The following is a 15,840-nucleotide window of genomic DNA, read 5'->3' as shown; positions in this document are numbered from 1 at the left end:
AGCATGGAAGTATCTAAACGTCATTACAGTGAATGATTCGCCACTACATCCCTTTCTTGATTGTATTTATTCCATCATGAGGTCATTTTGTTTTGTGAGGACTTTTTCTACCTGATGTATTTCTAGCTCTGCATTCAGCTTCTTTTTACGTGTGAGACTGCTGAGGAAGGATTCGCTAGCAGTTTTATGTAAATGATTTATTTATACTTACTTTTTTCATAGAGTAATCATGAGACAACCACCGATGTGCAAAACTTTGTAATGTTTACCACTTAACGTCTCTAGCATTTCAGGGCATCACAGGTCAAGGCGCCTTTCTTTGATGTGCGTTTTCTTATGATCATTTGTGGAAATGAAAAGAAAAACAAACAAAAAAACATCCGAAACTTTAATGTTCATTGGAGCAGAATCCGATATTTGTCTTCTCCTCTCAGTTTGTACATAGGATGTGTTCATTGAAATTTATGTACAGCCTTTTTTGTAATAAACAGCTGGATGAAACAAATGACAGCACTGTGAGTTTTGTGCCAATGAGCTGTCTCAAAAGATGGAAACAATCCGCAGCATACTGTAAACATGCTGTCTACTGTATGTTTGTGCCCCCAAATAAAAACCACAAATAAATATAGATTTGTGAATAAATAACTTTCAAAACATGCGCTTATATCTTACCACTGCTATGTGTTTATGTGTAACTGCAGCCTTATTTTAGGAGAAACTGGCTAAATCGAGGCTATCTGAGATTAATTCGCGATGTACACAAAGTCTCAAAGGGATGTACGTTCTGGAGGGGGAGGAGGGATGAAGTCGGGTGGTGGCTCATATTCGTAGTCTTCAGTATGGTTTGCAGTTTTGGGTGCTGATAGACCCGGCTGAGGGGTGTGACCACTGGATTTTTCTGTAAAGACACATAAGAATGAAATTAAGAAATCTTGAGTTTCAGATTCAAATATTCAGGACTTATGCAGAAAATAACATAATACAAAGATGATACAAAGAAACTGTTCAAAAAATCAATAAAAAAAAGGTAACACACACATTGGATCTTGATGAATGAAATATTCAGGGTGAAAATCTTTGCTGATTTAGATTGTTTAATTCATCGAGAACAAACTAAAATAACACAAACACATAAAAAAACAAAGTTCTGAAATCACAGTCTGATCCAACTTGTGTCAAGTTTATGGGCCCTGTGTAGCTGCATCCAGTCCCAACAGCCTCTGGGCATGCTTCAGGTCAGAAATCGGACCGTGTCCTGCTGGATCTCTTCACAGACCTGGATCAGGGTATCACTGAGCTCCTGGACAAGTCGCTGTTTGGCAGCGTTGGATTCATCAAAGTTGGATTTAAGTCTGGTGAAGGTGAGGGCCAGTCAATGGGCAATCAGCGCCTTCGACATCCAGGCACTGCTTACACACTTGAGCTGTATGAGGCTGGGTACTGCCCGGAAACAGGAGGAACCCAGTCCTCACAGCATGAACATAATGTCTAATGATAGGCTGGAAGAATTCATCCCAGTTCACAACAGTCAGGGTGGTATTCATCATTCAACATGACACTGCCAAACTGGCACACTGAATAATGTTGAAGGCAGCATAAAATCTGACTATTTGATGCCTGTGACATGAACCTGCTTTCATTTGTAAAGACAACAGAGTGCCAGTGGTGGACCTGCCAGTTCCGGTGTTTTCTGGCAGTGCCAGTCAAGCTGCACAGTCCTGGGCTGTGAGTACAGGTCCTACTAAATGATGTGGGATCCTCATGACACCATCACAAAGTTGGATTCTAACAATTTGGTCAGAAACACAAACAGTAGGCTGTTGGACATCATTTTATGTTCCTCTATGCACAGAGGAGCAGATACTGGTCGTGCTGGCCTTCTATGGCCCTGTCCAACTCTTTTTATGTAATAGGCTGTCTCCTAGTATCTCGCCAACACTCTTGAGACTGTACTGACAGACATAACAAACCTTCTAGTGATGCCACACATGGATGTGCCATCCTGGAGGAGCTGTTCCACCTGTGCAACATGAATGGGCTGCAAACACCAACTCGCTGCATCAGTAGTGACGCGAATATTTCCAAAAAAGGAAACTTAGAGATAAATCAGTCAGGAGGGATACGAAGAGATTAATGATCTGTGGCCACATAAGAGTAAAGTAAAGCAAAAGTAACTATGGGAATGGGTTCATAACTGTACATGGAGAAATAGTTTAAGCTTAACAATTTTAATTTAAAATAGCATTACTCAATGTAAAATCAGCAAATATTTGGGGCTTTGGGCAGCACGGTGGCACGGTGATTAGCACTGTTGCCTCACAGCAAGAAGGTTCTGAGTTCAATTCCACCATCAGGCCGTATGGAGGCCGTCTTTCTGAGTAGAGGTTGCATGTTCTTCCCGTGTTTGCATGGGTTCTCCCCGGGTACTCCGGCTTCCTCCCACAGTCCAAATACATGTACTTAATAGGGATAGGTTTCTGTAATAAAACTTAGAGTTTTATTGGAAACTCTAAATTGTCCATACGTGTGAATGTGAGCGCGACTGGTTGTCTCTATCTACGTGTTAGCCTTGCAGCAGACTGGCGACCTCTTCAGGGTGTACCCTGCCTCTTCCCCTAAGACAGCTGGAATAGGCTCCAGCCCCTCCTCATCTTTTCGGACTGTTCTTCACACGTTTTGAATTTGGCTAGGGTCAGTGTCACTTCTGGTAGCATGAGGCAATATCTGGACCCTACAAAGGTTACACAGGTAGTTCAAATCCTCCAGGATGGCACATCAATGCTTGCCATTACTAGAAGGTTTGCTGTATCTTCCAGTACAGTCTCAAGAGCATGGATGAGACTCCAGGAGACAGGCAGTTGCTTTAGGAGAGCTGAACAGGGCGGTAGAAGGTCCTTAACAAATCAGCACGACCGTTACCTACTCCTTTGTGCAAGCAGGAACAGCATGCATGAGCACTGCCAGAGTGCTCATGCATGCAGGCCACTGGCGTACCACTGACTAAACAATCAGAAACAGACTTCATGAGTGTGGCCTGAGGCCCCGATGTCGTCTAATGGACCCTTTACTCACCGCCCAGCACCATGGAGCCTGATTCACATTTCCTATAGAATACAGAGGTGGTGGCTTACAACGGCACCTACAATGAAGTCTTGAGATCCTTTCCCAGGTACTTCAACCCACATTAACATATTGCCTCAGGTGACCTCAGTTGGTCACTGATAGGGTGGGGCAAAGTCTCACAGTGGTTTCATTCTTAACCTGAGGTGACAGTAATGACCGAAGCCATTTTACACACCTTGGCTCATGTGATGATGTACATGATCATTAGAAGGTTAGCGACCACCACCAAAGAGGACGACCCCCACTAGGGTTTAAACACCTATCCAGGTTTTGTTTTTAAAACTGAAGAAGCCTCTTGGATGTGAGGATGAATATCTTCACAAGCTTAAACATTTCCAGTTGCCTTCTTTTAACAAACTCTTAGGACTACTATGACCTGGATGGCTGAGAACCTACATAGTAAACATTTCCCTTTCCCAACTTTTTTTTGAAACATTTTGCCACAAAGAACCGTTTTCACTCATAGTACACAGATTGTTATAATACTTCTGGAAACTTGCATGTCAAAATATCTGCATGTGAAAGGGCAAGTAACATTAAGGAGAATCAGCATGTCCATTATCCTAACATAATTATATCTTAGTACAGACACTGAAACTTACCTTTATATGCAGCAGACTGAAGGGTTTTCATAGGAGAAGCTCTCTTCATCGCTGCCTGGTAGTTTTTATACAGGGCAGTTCCATACTGAACACACACAGAGGACACAGTGACATATATATTCATATATCTTCTATATGTATAAAAGAGGGCTGTGTTTGCATTGTCCATTCATTCACGCCGTGGCAGACATTTTTGGAGTCACATAATCACATGACACCAAAAAGTAGTTTCTAAAAAGTGTACACTCCATCCATCAACCTGAACGAGTGGACAGTTTGAACACGAGCTGGGTTTTTAATTTCAAACGAGCTGTGCTACAGAGAGTGCTGAATCTGACCTTGGCTATTCTGATGGAGTTGACCCAAAGCACCAGCGTTTTTTCGTCATCACAGCAAAGTAATTTGATGTAGGGAGAGTCTTTCTGGATGCATGGGTGCTGGGAAAAGAGTGACAACAAAGAAAGCTTTTATGCCAAAGAGGACGGCCAGTCATTTAGTATCACAGTCCACTTCATTGATGGGGAGAAAAGAGAAAGAAATGATCAACAGGTATGCTTTCTGGTATCAGAAGCCTCTAAAATGTTGCATCCTACGTGACCCATAAGTCTAATTCTTTTAGCAACCTGGTAAAAGCCAACATCTTTCCAAACCTGCACATTTAAGCTCACAGTTACAAATCCTGTGACATCACGCTGAGATCATTTACTCAAGATGTCTTTCAGTGACACACAGAAAATGTCCCACTGTTTTCCACAGGTAGGGAAGTGGTTCTCATATATATTACATTAAATGCTAGATTTTGGTGCTTGTGTAAAAATATATATTTGTAATCCACAAAAGCATCCAGCAGAGGGCAGGCCATGCCAAACTGTAACTACAGAGTGGGCCGTGAATAAGCACTGAAGGGTTAAATCAGAACCAAAACCTTTCATTTCTCTGCCACTGTCATTGTGGAAGTCTTACGCGTGACTAACACTACATCTATAGAGTGCACGTGATTGTCTGGTCAAATTCTAACAGCTGAGAAGAATCTGTTTAACATACTGAGAAACGACCCAAAAAAACAGGAAACCAAGTTGCACCCACTGGTCAGTATGGGCGAAACCAATTGAGGTTTTGCTTTTCCAGTACCACTTCCTCACTTAACTGCATCATCTGAAAAAACCCATCTTGATCGGTTGTGCTGGAGTGCAGCTGTATGCTGAGTGCATCCGGTATCATTTAACTGTGGTCACTTTGGTTGGTGTGATATTTGAAACACATGTTAATGGAGAACAATATGAGTCAGTATGAGTCTTAAGCGTAAAGCTGAGTAGCCTTGAGACATAAACTTACATGGTCTTCAAATAGTACTACCTCAGGTCTGCACTTTGCACCACTCCATGTTTAGGCCTGACCCCGAACTGAATTAAAATAAGTGATAAAAACCAAACCACAATCTTCTTGTTGCACTCTGCACTTCTGGTCACTGGTCTGTTTTATTCGTGCATGTTCAGGAAGCCTTCAGGGTGCTTAAAACAGATCAGACTACTTGAACTAATGAGAAAGGATGCATCTCAGTCTTAAAAATGGTAACTCAGGCAATTTTTCTTATAAGTATGCAAGTGTCCTTACAGTGTGACTTTACAAAGAAGGGTCCCAAGTAAACAGCTGATCTTGTTTACAGCGGTTTTGTTGTTGTGTGATTGCAACATCAGCCTATGATCAGAAAGAAGCGTGAAGAAATAGGAAAGTTGCATAAAGGGCTTCTTGATACCATCGCGACTTTAAGATTCAAGCTGCTGAGCTGACCTTTAGCATGAAGCAGAAGTTGGTGGGAGCTCTGTACTTCTGTTTGTAGTTCTTGGTCATATAGATGTTGATTTTTTCAAAATGGACAAAGCAGGCGAGATCAGTCGAAGACTGGAATATAGAAAACAAGAGGATATTATGACACTATGGCAGATAGATACATAGAACAGAAGCTCAGACATAGGCTTCCTTATAAAATAACAAAATGTTTGTGTTTTTGTCTAATTGTTTAGCATCGCTTGTGGTAGATATTAAAATCAAGGCAGATGGCCTTTGATGCAAATCCACGAGTTCACACTCACGCTCAGTACCATGGAAATTATACTGTTAATCTCTGTTATTTTTTCCCTTTTTTTAAATTTGAATGTTCAACACATCATGTTCACACATTAAACCCCAGTTGTCAAAAGATGTTGATCTTCAGCTGAAACTTCAAAGTCTCACTTCTTGGAACTGTAGATGACCAACGGATGACGGCGCCGTACTTTACTTCTTCTTTTTGCTTTTATTCTCATGTAGACACATAAGACACACATGTCTGCTCCATCCACGTCTCCTTAAATGATTCCTTTTATGTCTGTGATTTGCACATCTGCCTCACACAGTTTCCCCTGTTGCAAATTCTTTCACTCGGACAATTTTTGGTGTCAAGCCTGCACGGGCGGTGTTTGTCTGCTCCGTTTTAGTGACAAAGACGACATGTTTCCCTTTAGCGTCGGCGAGGCAGCAATTCAAATTGTCCATCTTCATTTCTCCAGCTCTTCCTCGTGTCTTTCCAGCTCTGTTATGCTTGACCGCTCAGATGGATGCCATTATGCACTTCACACGCAGGCGAAATATTCTTGTTTTGTTGTTTATTGGCTGCTCTCATACTTGTTTTAACAATTCGATTTAGTTCAAGTTTAGTTATATAGCACAAAATCTCAACTACAGTTGCCTCAAGGTGCTTTCTATTGTAAGGTGAAGACCCTACAGTAATACAGGGAAAAATGAGCAAGCACTTAGTGACAGTGAGAAGGAAAAACTCAGTTTTGACCAACATGTTCAGTTTTACACATTTACGATCAGCAGTCCTTCTGTAAAGCTGAATAAATGGGAAGTGAACTACCTGGCACTAAATCAGGTGAAAAACATTTTACTAAAGTGGTACATTAGCAAGATTCTGATGATGTTTGTTAGTCAACTCAATTGCTGTATGTGTGTAGAAGTTATCTAAATAAGACTTTGCTACATCGTACATGACATGCAGTAGCAGTGAACTGAAATATGCACCTGAACTGTTGTTAAAAAAAGAAGGCAGGGCTGCGTCATCACTAAGATGGTTTTGTTTTTAGTAAATTCACATGAGATAAAATCAGACGATAGGCGTGCACTACAGCAACTCTTATTTCCAGTTAGAAAGACACTCCTTTATCTGCCTGCTTTACTGGGTGTTTGGCTGCTTTTCTGTTCTTTACTTCACGACCGCTTTCCCACGCTGTCGATCTCAATACTGACATCATTACTCTAGTCCAATCATCTTCTTCCCTGCCTTCTTTGAGTCAATCAGCCCCCAGGGATCTCTCCTCATTGAACTGGCTTTTACATTTTAGTAATAAACAGTAAAACGTCTATGACTAAGGGTCTTCTGCTTACAACATGATGTGCCTAAAATGCTGCATTCTGTCTGAAGGCCACCAGATGGCGATAGACGTGTTTGCAAAAAGTCTGTGGAAACAGCTTTCTGACTTGACCTCTATAAACACTCCTGCTGAGTTCATGGTTCATCGTTTTGGGTCATGCTGAATAAAAAATTAAGTCTATTTTGTAAACCTTGATCATATTATATTTCATAATGAAGGACTAACTGTGGAATGAAACCACTTGCAAACTGGTTAACGACTTGTTGCTAGTTAGCAAGCAATGGTGGCGTGGTGGTTGCTTCATAGCAACAGTGCTGGGTTCAAAACCACATCTGTGTGGATGTGTGTCTTTGAGCTGTGGGGTTAGGTTAACTGGTGACTCTGAGTGCCTGTCTCTGTGCTGGCCCTGCGACAGACTGGCCTATCCTGTCGCAGGATACTGATGGTAGCTGGGGATAGGCTACAGCTCTGGTGACTGTGAAATGGAAGATATAGACACAACATACATACAACAAAAAGTTATATTTGCTGGAATTCAGTGCAACTACCACAGTATCTACATGTAGCTTAAATATTTACAGCAAATTAGGTTTGAGACAGGCCTCATTGAGATCAGCTTCGCCTAAACCCTAGGAGCAGAAAACAGCTAGCCTGGTGTAAGCTGTAGAAATGATTTTGCTCACTCAGGTTGCTAAACCTGTTTTCTTTTAAGCAGCAATACAAATAGAAACTTTGATTTGCTATACCTTTGTTTTTCCTTTGGGCACAAAGTAGATGCCCGAAGCCCTGAGCACAAAGTAGCGCGGTTTCCAAACCTTCTTCCCATCTTCTTTGAGGTAAAGTGTGCCCTCTAGGTCGGGAACGATCAAAGTCGAACCCCCAAAATTCTCCTGCAGCGTCAGAGGATTGGCATGAAATGCAAAACTGAAACGTGAATCCATCAATGAGATGCAAAAATGTGGCACTGCGACTGACCTTGACAAGGAGATCTTTAGCCTGCTGGTTAATCGCACTCAATGCTGCCTTATCCTTTTTCCACATGTAAAATATCTTCACGAGATGAGAAAAGCACAGTTTAATGACTGAGCATTACAACATATAATCACACTTCACCAAGAAGCAGGTGCTCTGTTACTATATTGCTCACCTGAGGGTCTGTGAACATCACATACTTTTGTGGTCTTGGCAAAAAGTAGATTTTGTTTTCACTGTACCGAGTCCAAGTAGACAGTGGTTCCACCAAATATTCATGATCCTCAAAGGTTCTTTCTGAAATAATGGACAAACAAAGCAAATTAAGGATGGACTCTCCACAAAAAACCTTTAGAAAGTGGGAAATGTGTGCTCAATTCAAGTGAATTCAGTCTTATTTCTATAGCACCAAATTAGAACAACAGGTGTCTCAAGGTGCTTTATGTAGTAAGGTAGAGACCCTAGAATAATACAGACAAAACCTCAACAATTACACAATACCCCTGCGAGCAAGCACTATGGCAGCAGTGGGAAGGAAAAACTCCCTTTTAACAGGAACAAACCTCCAGCAGAACCAGGCTTATCAGCCACCTGCTGCAACCAGTTGGGCGTGAGGGGAGGAAGACTCCTCTGTTATTTTGACTGCCTTTTAACATGTTTATGTGTGTGTGTCTTTATCTCACCAATCAGCAATTCGGGGTTGGTCTCACACAGACTCCAGACAGTGCTGCAGTCACAGTGCGTCTTCTCAAACAGTTTGTCCAAGACCTCTCGCACCGATTGCCTCTCGTCCACCATCAGCGTCTTGGAGCTGCCGTCACTCATGAGCACCTTCACAATCAACTGAGAGAGGCACAGTTACTTTAACTCAAGATTAAATGCAAGCTGCTTCGATGAGACACACACACACACACACACACACACACACACACGCACGCACACACACACACACACACACACACACACACACACACACACACACACAAAAAATCTGCTGATCTTACCTTCCTCATTTTGGCTTCTTTCAGCTTCTCTAGAGCTACTTTTATTTTCTCTGCTTTTGTTTGGGGTTCTCTCTGGAAACATAGAAGAACGTTATCTCTTTTGCCCCCCCATGTCCAGGAAATTCTGACTTTATATTTTCTCTCAGTGCAAAACTTTGGTTTACCATTTGCATGTCCCTGCAGGATACATCTGTGCCTGGCGGAGGAGGAAGGGCAGTGGCTGGCTCATGTTTCTGAGTCGTTGCGGGTGGTGCAGTTTGATCGTTTGTACCGCCAATGTTTGGTTCAGAAGTAACGGGTTCCTGCGCGGCTGACTTTGATTCCAGGTCAGCCATTAGAGCATCCAGATCATTGTCTTCCAGTTCATTAAGAGACTCTGTAAGGAGATATATGGGTTTAACTATGACCTCAAGAGGCTAAGTTGGAGAATCATGAACGTAAGGCTGATCAGTTCAAAACTTGAACTGGCAAGACACATCTATTGAGAAAAAATGAACGAGCAGCATATTCCAATGGGAATACCAGGGAATCCAGGGAAACTAGGAGCCATACAGTGTCCTGTATCCCCCTCCCACTAAAACACAGTTTGCTTTCGGTTGTTTCAAATTGCTGATATGCCTTTTTTGCACCTCGGCCATAAAAAGCTCATCAGGTACGACAGATGAATCTATTAAAACTCCCCACAATGTCAAGTCTCAGTCACCTTGCCGTCAAGGTCAAAATGGGACCCCCCATAGGTCAAGTTTTCTGAAAAGCTTGGTTAATGTGATAACTCAAGAAGGAAGTCACCTTGGATTTTCAAATTAATGCCAAAGCAAACTTGGAGGCTGAGGGGGAGCGCTTTTCTTCTGTGAAACAGGGTTTCATCTGCTACTCACCATTCAGGTCGTTGAAGCCAATGGAGAAGGTTTTTTCTGTCTGGGCGGCAGAATCCGCTTCTGGTGAGTCACCTTCAGTCTTCAGACTCTGCAGGGACATAACAGCAAATCAGCATCATCAGAGCCCCCCCTCCATCCCCACAGCCATGAATTGCAGTTGCATGTCGTGAAAAACATATATTGCATGATCCCAGAGGTCGTGTTCTTGGAAGGAAGCAACAGTTCATAGTTTGAGGTGGCGCTTTAAATCGAAACCCTGTGTCCTCAAAATACTCTGAACTGCTGTCTCTTGGTAACTTGTTTCCCTGTACTTCATCACGCTCTGTCTCCGAGCTAAATCGGTAACAGAAAACACATTGCGCTCAGTGTTTGCAGGGGACAATAAATCACAAGTGTGTTTGTTAAGAAAGAACGATTCATCACAACGTTACATATAATCACTGATTTATAATTGGGCCTTCCGAACTAAGGAAATGGCTCTGATATTTCAGTGTCCCCACCATTAAAAAACTTGCTATCAAGAAACAGACTCAAACTGTATGATTTTAATTGTTAACATGCTTTGTCTCTGCAGGCTCACTCATATTCTATAAACAACCCGGGCAGAAAACCTGCAAACAAAATGATGCCTCCGAGCGGGCTGTTCCACCCTGCTGACTGTGCCTAATAACACATTTGGTCATACTGGAGCTGCTCCGTAAATGACACCTCCAAGCCTCTTTAGACCAGACCTTTTTATACTTTCCTTTAAAAAAATTTTCTAGCTCCAAGGCAGTAAAGCATAGAGAACCAACCCAATCAAGGCAATAAGTGGAATCATTTAAATCCTTTTGTTTCTAAGAGTCTCTGGGGGTCGACACTTAACTCTAAATGCTTCTCTCGCGAATTCTCCTAATAGTCTTTGGAATGGTGTTTATCACTGTGATGACTTTCCAAAGAGGATGCAAGTCAGAGTGACAAATGGAGCCTTTCTGGTAAGCATGATGTAATACTGAACATAGATTGATTCCATTCTCAGGGCTGTGCTCGTTTGCAGCTTACATGCAGGGGTTGGAAATTGACACTAACACGCCAAGTCTCAGACCCAGGCTTCAATCAGTTATGAGTGTATAACGTGTTTCTTGGCGAGCTGCAGTTATATGATGAGCAACTTATGTGTGCTTAAGGAAATCTGCAGCCATCGCCCACAGTCCAATCCACAGACGATGACTTCACATGTCAGCATTACGGTCGTCTTTAGGATGCCCGTTGCAAAAACAAAAAGGCTGTAATCAGACAATGCCCAGATTATGACTAAAACACTGAGTGGATTATTCACTTTCATTAACCTGTTCCTGCCTCAAAAGAATGGCATCTTGCAAAGTGTCAACATGAAGCACTATTCGCACATTTTCCAATCTTTTACAGGGATTACCGTGTACCTTAAATGTTCATCAGCTTACAGCATCACAATCAAATCAACACAAAACAAAAAAGAAAACTCACCTGAGAGAGATGATCCATCTCTCCGAGCAGGTGAGTGAACATGGCGTCTATGTCGTCCATCTGCAAACGGTAGAACGAGAAAATCAGATTTTTTAGGAGCAGTTTAGGGGGACAGAATAATGCAAGATGCAGAAAATAAAGTAGATAATGGTGAACCGCCCTGTAGGAGGCACTAGGAAGTGAAAACTTTGGGCGATTTCAGTTCGTTTTGCGATCAGTTTCGTGTTTGTTTTGTGTCAGTTCTGTTTGTGGAAAAACTGGGGGGGGGGGGGGGGGGGGGGGGGTGCAGTCCGGCATAACAGCTGACATTTTTGTGGCAGGGCCCACACACCCAGTGAGCGTATGTGCACACAGTTCTGGATGTGACAATCCCCACGGCAACAGGGGATAAACAAGATGCAAAGTGCAGCATCTATTTAGACAGAGCAATCAAGATGTGATTGCTATTTCTAAATAAGGTCAGAAGCAATGATCCGCTGTGTCATCTCGGTGACTTTACAAAGAGACGAAGCAGCTGTTTCTGTGCTGCTCTGGCTGCAAAGTTGCTTCAATTCATTGGACAGCAAACGTGGAGCTTGTGACCTTCCATTTTCTATCCAAGGTATAAATAAGTGTTCTCTTTAGTATGAGTGCACAGCATAGATACATTTCTTAAATAAGCTAAATAGTTTTCACCTCCTGTAGATGCCATCTGTGTAACTCTTTGTACAGTCTGTGATGGAAAAGCGATAGCTAAAACTCAAATGCTTTGTTTTCTTCACACTAAATTGATCAGTCCTGCAAAAAGGCTTCATTGAGATCAAAGGTTTTCACCAGACCAAATTTTCTGTGGAATTCAGTGTCTGGGTTTTTCCATATGGGGGCGGCATCTTGCCAGCTTTAGGTCTTGCATGTGGATCGGCTTGAAAAGCAAACTGAAGAATGAGCCCTCTGCTTCTTGCCAACTCTGCGAGACTGTTGCAATATGTGGTTATCAATACCAGTAGATGCACTTATTTTGAAAAGTCCCAGCAGCTTACCTTGACTCTGAAAGCTGCACGTACAGCAAATATAGACGTGGGGATGGTGGTAAGATTTAATATAGTTGTTTTATTTGAAGCGACTTGCCTCTTTTGTATGTGCTAATTTATGAGCTCAGCAGGTCATAAGCATGATACCATTTCCTGATCTTCACACACATCATGTTTTTCTGCACTTTTACTATGATACATAATCACGTAACTCTGCAGTCATACAATGGCTCTGCAAGTTTGCATCTATTATTAGCTTTTCTTTTCTATTTTTGCTCTAATTTCAAAATGTGTGAGGTGGAAACTGTTTCCATTCTTTTTTGTACGTCGTTAGGTTTTGCTCTTGTTTGTGCAACTGACTGTCTTTAACTTTAGAAATGTAATCTGAGCTACCCATCTTAACATGCTAAAGTATAGTTTTGCACCCTTTCCTGTTCTGTGGATTTTATCATTTGTTTTTTTTTCTTTCATCTAAGAACCCTACACTGGTTATAAAAGATGAACACCTGGGCTATTCAGAAACAACATCTTTAAGTTAAAGACTTATGGGCAAACTTTACTATTTAGATTATTAGTATTAATTTGTCATTTCTAGTAATTTGAGGATTTCAAGTTCTGTATTTTTTTTTATTTTAGCTGTGATTTGACTCAATGAGTCACTATTAATCCTGTTAGCTGTATAAAGTTTTTTACGTTTACATAAAAAAAAAAAAACACCTTATTTTTCCTGAGGTAATCTGCCTGCTCTGGCTGAAAATATTTGCATGGACCAAAGAGGTGTTGTTACAGGCTGTAAAAATGAAAACTGTTATCTAAAGGACGCTAAAGTGCCCCATAGATCTAAAGAGTGTCATTTTAAGTGAAACATTTCTTCACATTTGTAATTAAAAGCAAGACTTTGTCCCCACTTTTCCTAATACTGGCTCTAGGTTCTATGTTTTGTATATATATATTTTGAAGTATTAAGCTTAAAGAATGAAGTACCTTCAGGGCTATTTCAACTCTAAGTCACTTTCATCCAGCCTAAAATACCTATTTCAACAATGAGATGCAAATGTGTTCCCTGTATTCGCAATTCAGTTCACTTCAGTTTTATTTATATAGCACCAGATTACAACAAGAGTCGCCTTAAGGCATTTTATATTGTAAGTTAAAAACGCTACAAAAATACAGAGAAAACGGCAACAATCAGACCTCCTATGAGCAAGCACTTGGCGAGAGTGGGAAGGAAAAACTCCCTTTTAACAGGAACAAACCTCCAGCAGAACCAGGCTCAGGGAGGAGGGGCCATCTGCCTCGACTGGTTGGGGGTGAGGGAAGGGAGACAGGACAAAAGACACACCAGTGGAAGACTGCCAGAGATTAATAATAAGTAATGATTATATGCAAAGTGTTATATAAAGACACAAGGTGAGTGAATTGCATCATGGGAAGACCCCAGCAGCGTAGGTCTGATGCAGGGTAACTAAGGGAAGACTTTTTAAGCCTAATTGTGATTATGGACATTGAATAATAAAGTCGAGGTCAGTAATATAAATAAACGATGACCGCAGCAGACATCGGTTGGGCTGTTTAGTTTGGCCCTAATATATTGCAAACATTAAAGCTGCAGCTTAAAGTATAGAACATGCAGATTCTGTCCTGTGTGCACTGACTCATACATGTTGTTTGAAACATGTATAAACTGTCTGCCTGTATTTATTACTCTCTGCATAACTTGCGCATCCTCATGCGACAGATGCGCGTCCACTGTGCCATCTCTGTTGCTCAGTCTCATTCTGTGTTTACGCCGAGCAGTAAACAGACCATTAAAGCGAAACGGGGTAAAAGGGGAAGAGTGGAGCGGGATGTAGCTCACTAGGTATTGCTTCCACATGAAAGTGAAATTTTTGGATCGCTACAGCGAACTTTACCTCTGGACTTCTGCGTCACACATGTGAAACTCATTCCAATCCTCCGTCTCCTTTGTCTCGTGTAACCTTTTCATTTGATTTTTCCCGATTAATTTCAACAAATGTGCATTTGCAGACAGCGCTCATCAAAGCAAGCATCGCAAACACCACATTTGTTTATGAATTCCATGCTCTCATCAGGCATGTCAGAGTGTTGCCTCTGCGTCCCGATGTGGTCTCACACATCAACAAAAACGAGGCAACGCCAAGAGACACGCAGGCGGCTGTGCCAAAGCCTGAGCACAAAAATTTATTGAGATGTACGTGCATGAAAGGAATCACAGTGCTGACAATAAACCAACATGTTTTCTCTCTTCTTGTGGTCGAGAGCTTCTTGCTGTTTTCTAATTAGTTGCACAACCGTCCACTGGCTGCTGTGAGAGGGCATGTGTTTGTCTTAAGCAAAGCTGATGTGACCGTTCAAGTATTTAACTCTTAAAAGAACCAACAGAAGGCAGAAATATGTGTATGCACAGTAAGCCAAAAGTTTTACATACTTCAGATGATTAGATTCTTATCCATCGCTCACCATGAAAGTGTGATCACTCCCAAAGTCAGGCGGCAGTGTGACAACCAGCCCCAAAATATAGCGACAGCCAGAGCAACGAGAGCATCATTGAGCTGATCTGGACTTACAGCTACATGAAACAACCAAAACTCGCAAAAGCAAGACTGCAGCTCTTAAATGCTCATTTTATCATGCTCATTTTATTTAAGGCTATCCTGCAGCACAGCACTGAACTGTTAACATAGTTCTGAATTTAGTAGTAGCATATTTTTTATTGTATTGATTTACTATGAAGTTCCAACCAACTTGAATACAAACTCTATCTTTCATTAACACGTTTTTAGCATTCTTACCTTTTCTCTGTCTTTGACACATGGAAGCATCACAGAGTGAGTGTCATTGCTGCAACACTGACAGGTCAGTCTATATGTGAGCACTTGCACATGTCTGCACTGCCTGATATGCTACAGATATTCGCTCAGCTTCCTCTGAAATCAGGAAGTAGATCTAAGTTTTTCTGGTAAAGCAGATAGGGCTTAAGTAGTGCTCTGGGCTCTACTTCTGGCCTGGCAGGGCCACACAGTTGTTTTCACTACTTTATTCTGGTAAGAGCTATCAGTAGTTCCTTAATGTGGGAATGTGCAACTGATATATACCCTTTTATTGTAGTACTTAGTCAATACAAATTTGTATTTACAATATTTATTATTTGAATGGGGGCTGGCGATGTCAGCAACCTTCCAGGATCCGGCTAGCAGCATTCCTTTAAAACTCAGATGTCTGAGAACATTTTAGCTTGTTTTTTCTCACATTTGGTTTACTTATACTTGTTTACTATACCTGACATTGATCTGTGATTTTTCTTTTATATTTTACATTTGGTCTACATAATA

General features: G+C 41.6%; 1 protein-coding gene across 1 annotated transcript; it reads right to left on the bottom strand.

Moving 5' to 3' along the window:
• Positions 1-78: 78 nt before the first annotated feature.
• On the bottom strand, positions 79-15,350 carry LOC134617106 (amyloid beta A4 precursor protein-binding family B member 1-interacting protein-like). Its single transcript, XM_063462291.1, has 13 exons — positions 15,301-15,350; positions 11,478-11,537; positions 9,993-10,080; positions 9,279-9,490; positions 9,115-9,186; positions 8,794-8,953; positions 8,286-8,407; positions 8,114-8,188; positions 7,885-8,028; positions 5,517-5,627; positions 4,064-4,162; positions 3,726-3,810; positions 79-898 (listed from the first exon to the last, which is right to left on the bottom strand). Exons 1-13 carry the CDS (start codon positions 15,328-15,330, stop codon positions 768-770), a joined length of 1,389 nt encoding a protein of 462 aa, XP_063318361.1. The 5' UTR covers positions 15,331-15,350; the 3' UTR covers positions 79-767.
• Positions 15,351-15,840: the final 490 nt, after the last annotated feature.

Source organism: Pelmatolapia mariae, linkage group LG18, assembly GCF_036321145.2.
Source record: "Pelmatolapia mariae isolate MD_Pm_ZW linkage group LG18, Pm_UMD_F_2, whole genome shotgun sequence".
NCBI lineage: Eukaryota > Metazoa > Chordata > Actinopteri > Cichliformes > Cichlidae > Pelmatolapia > Pelmatolapia mariae.
This window is presented reverse-complemented; position numbering and strand designations above follow the sequence as displayed.

What these genes read in the sequence shown, in the direction of transcription:
- LOC134617106 (XM_063462291.1), bottom strand. Translation starts at nt 15,330, where the DNA reads ATGCTTCCATGTGTCAAAGACAGAGAAAAG. An exon ending in CTAAAGATCTCCTTGTCAAG is followed by an intron (nt 8,029 to 8,113) that starts GTCAGTCGCAGT and finishes CTGACGCTGCAG; the next exon opens with GAGAATTTTGGGGGTTCGAC. An exon ending in TCAGTCTGCTGCATATAAAG is followed by an intron (nt 899 to 3,725) that starts GTAAGTTTCAGT and finishes GTGTCTTTACAG; the next exon opens with AAAAATCCAGTGGTCACACC.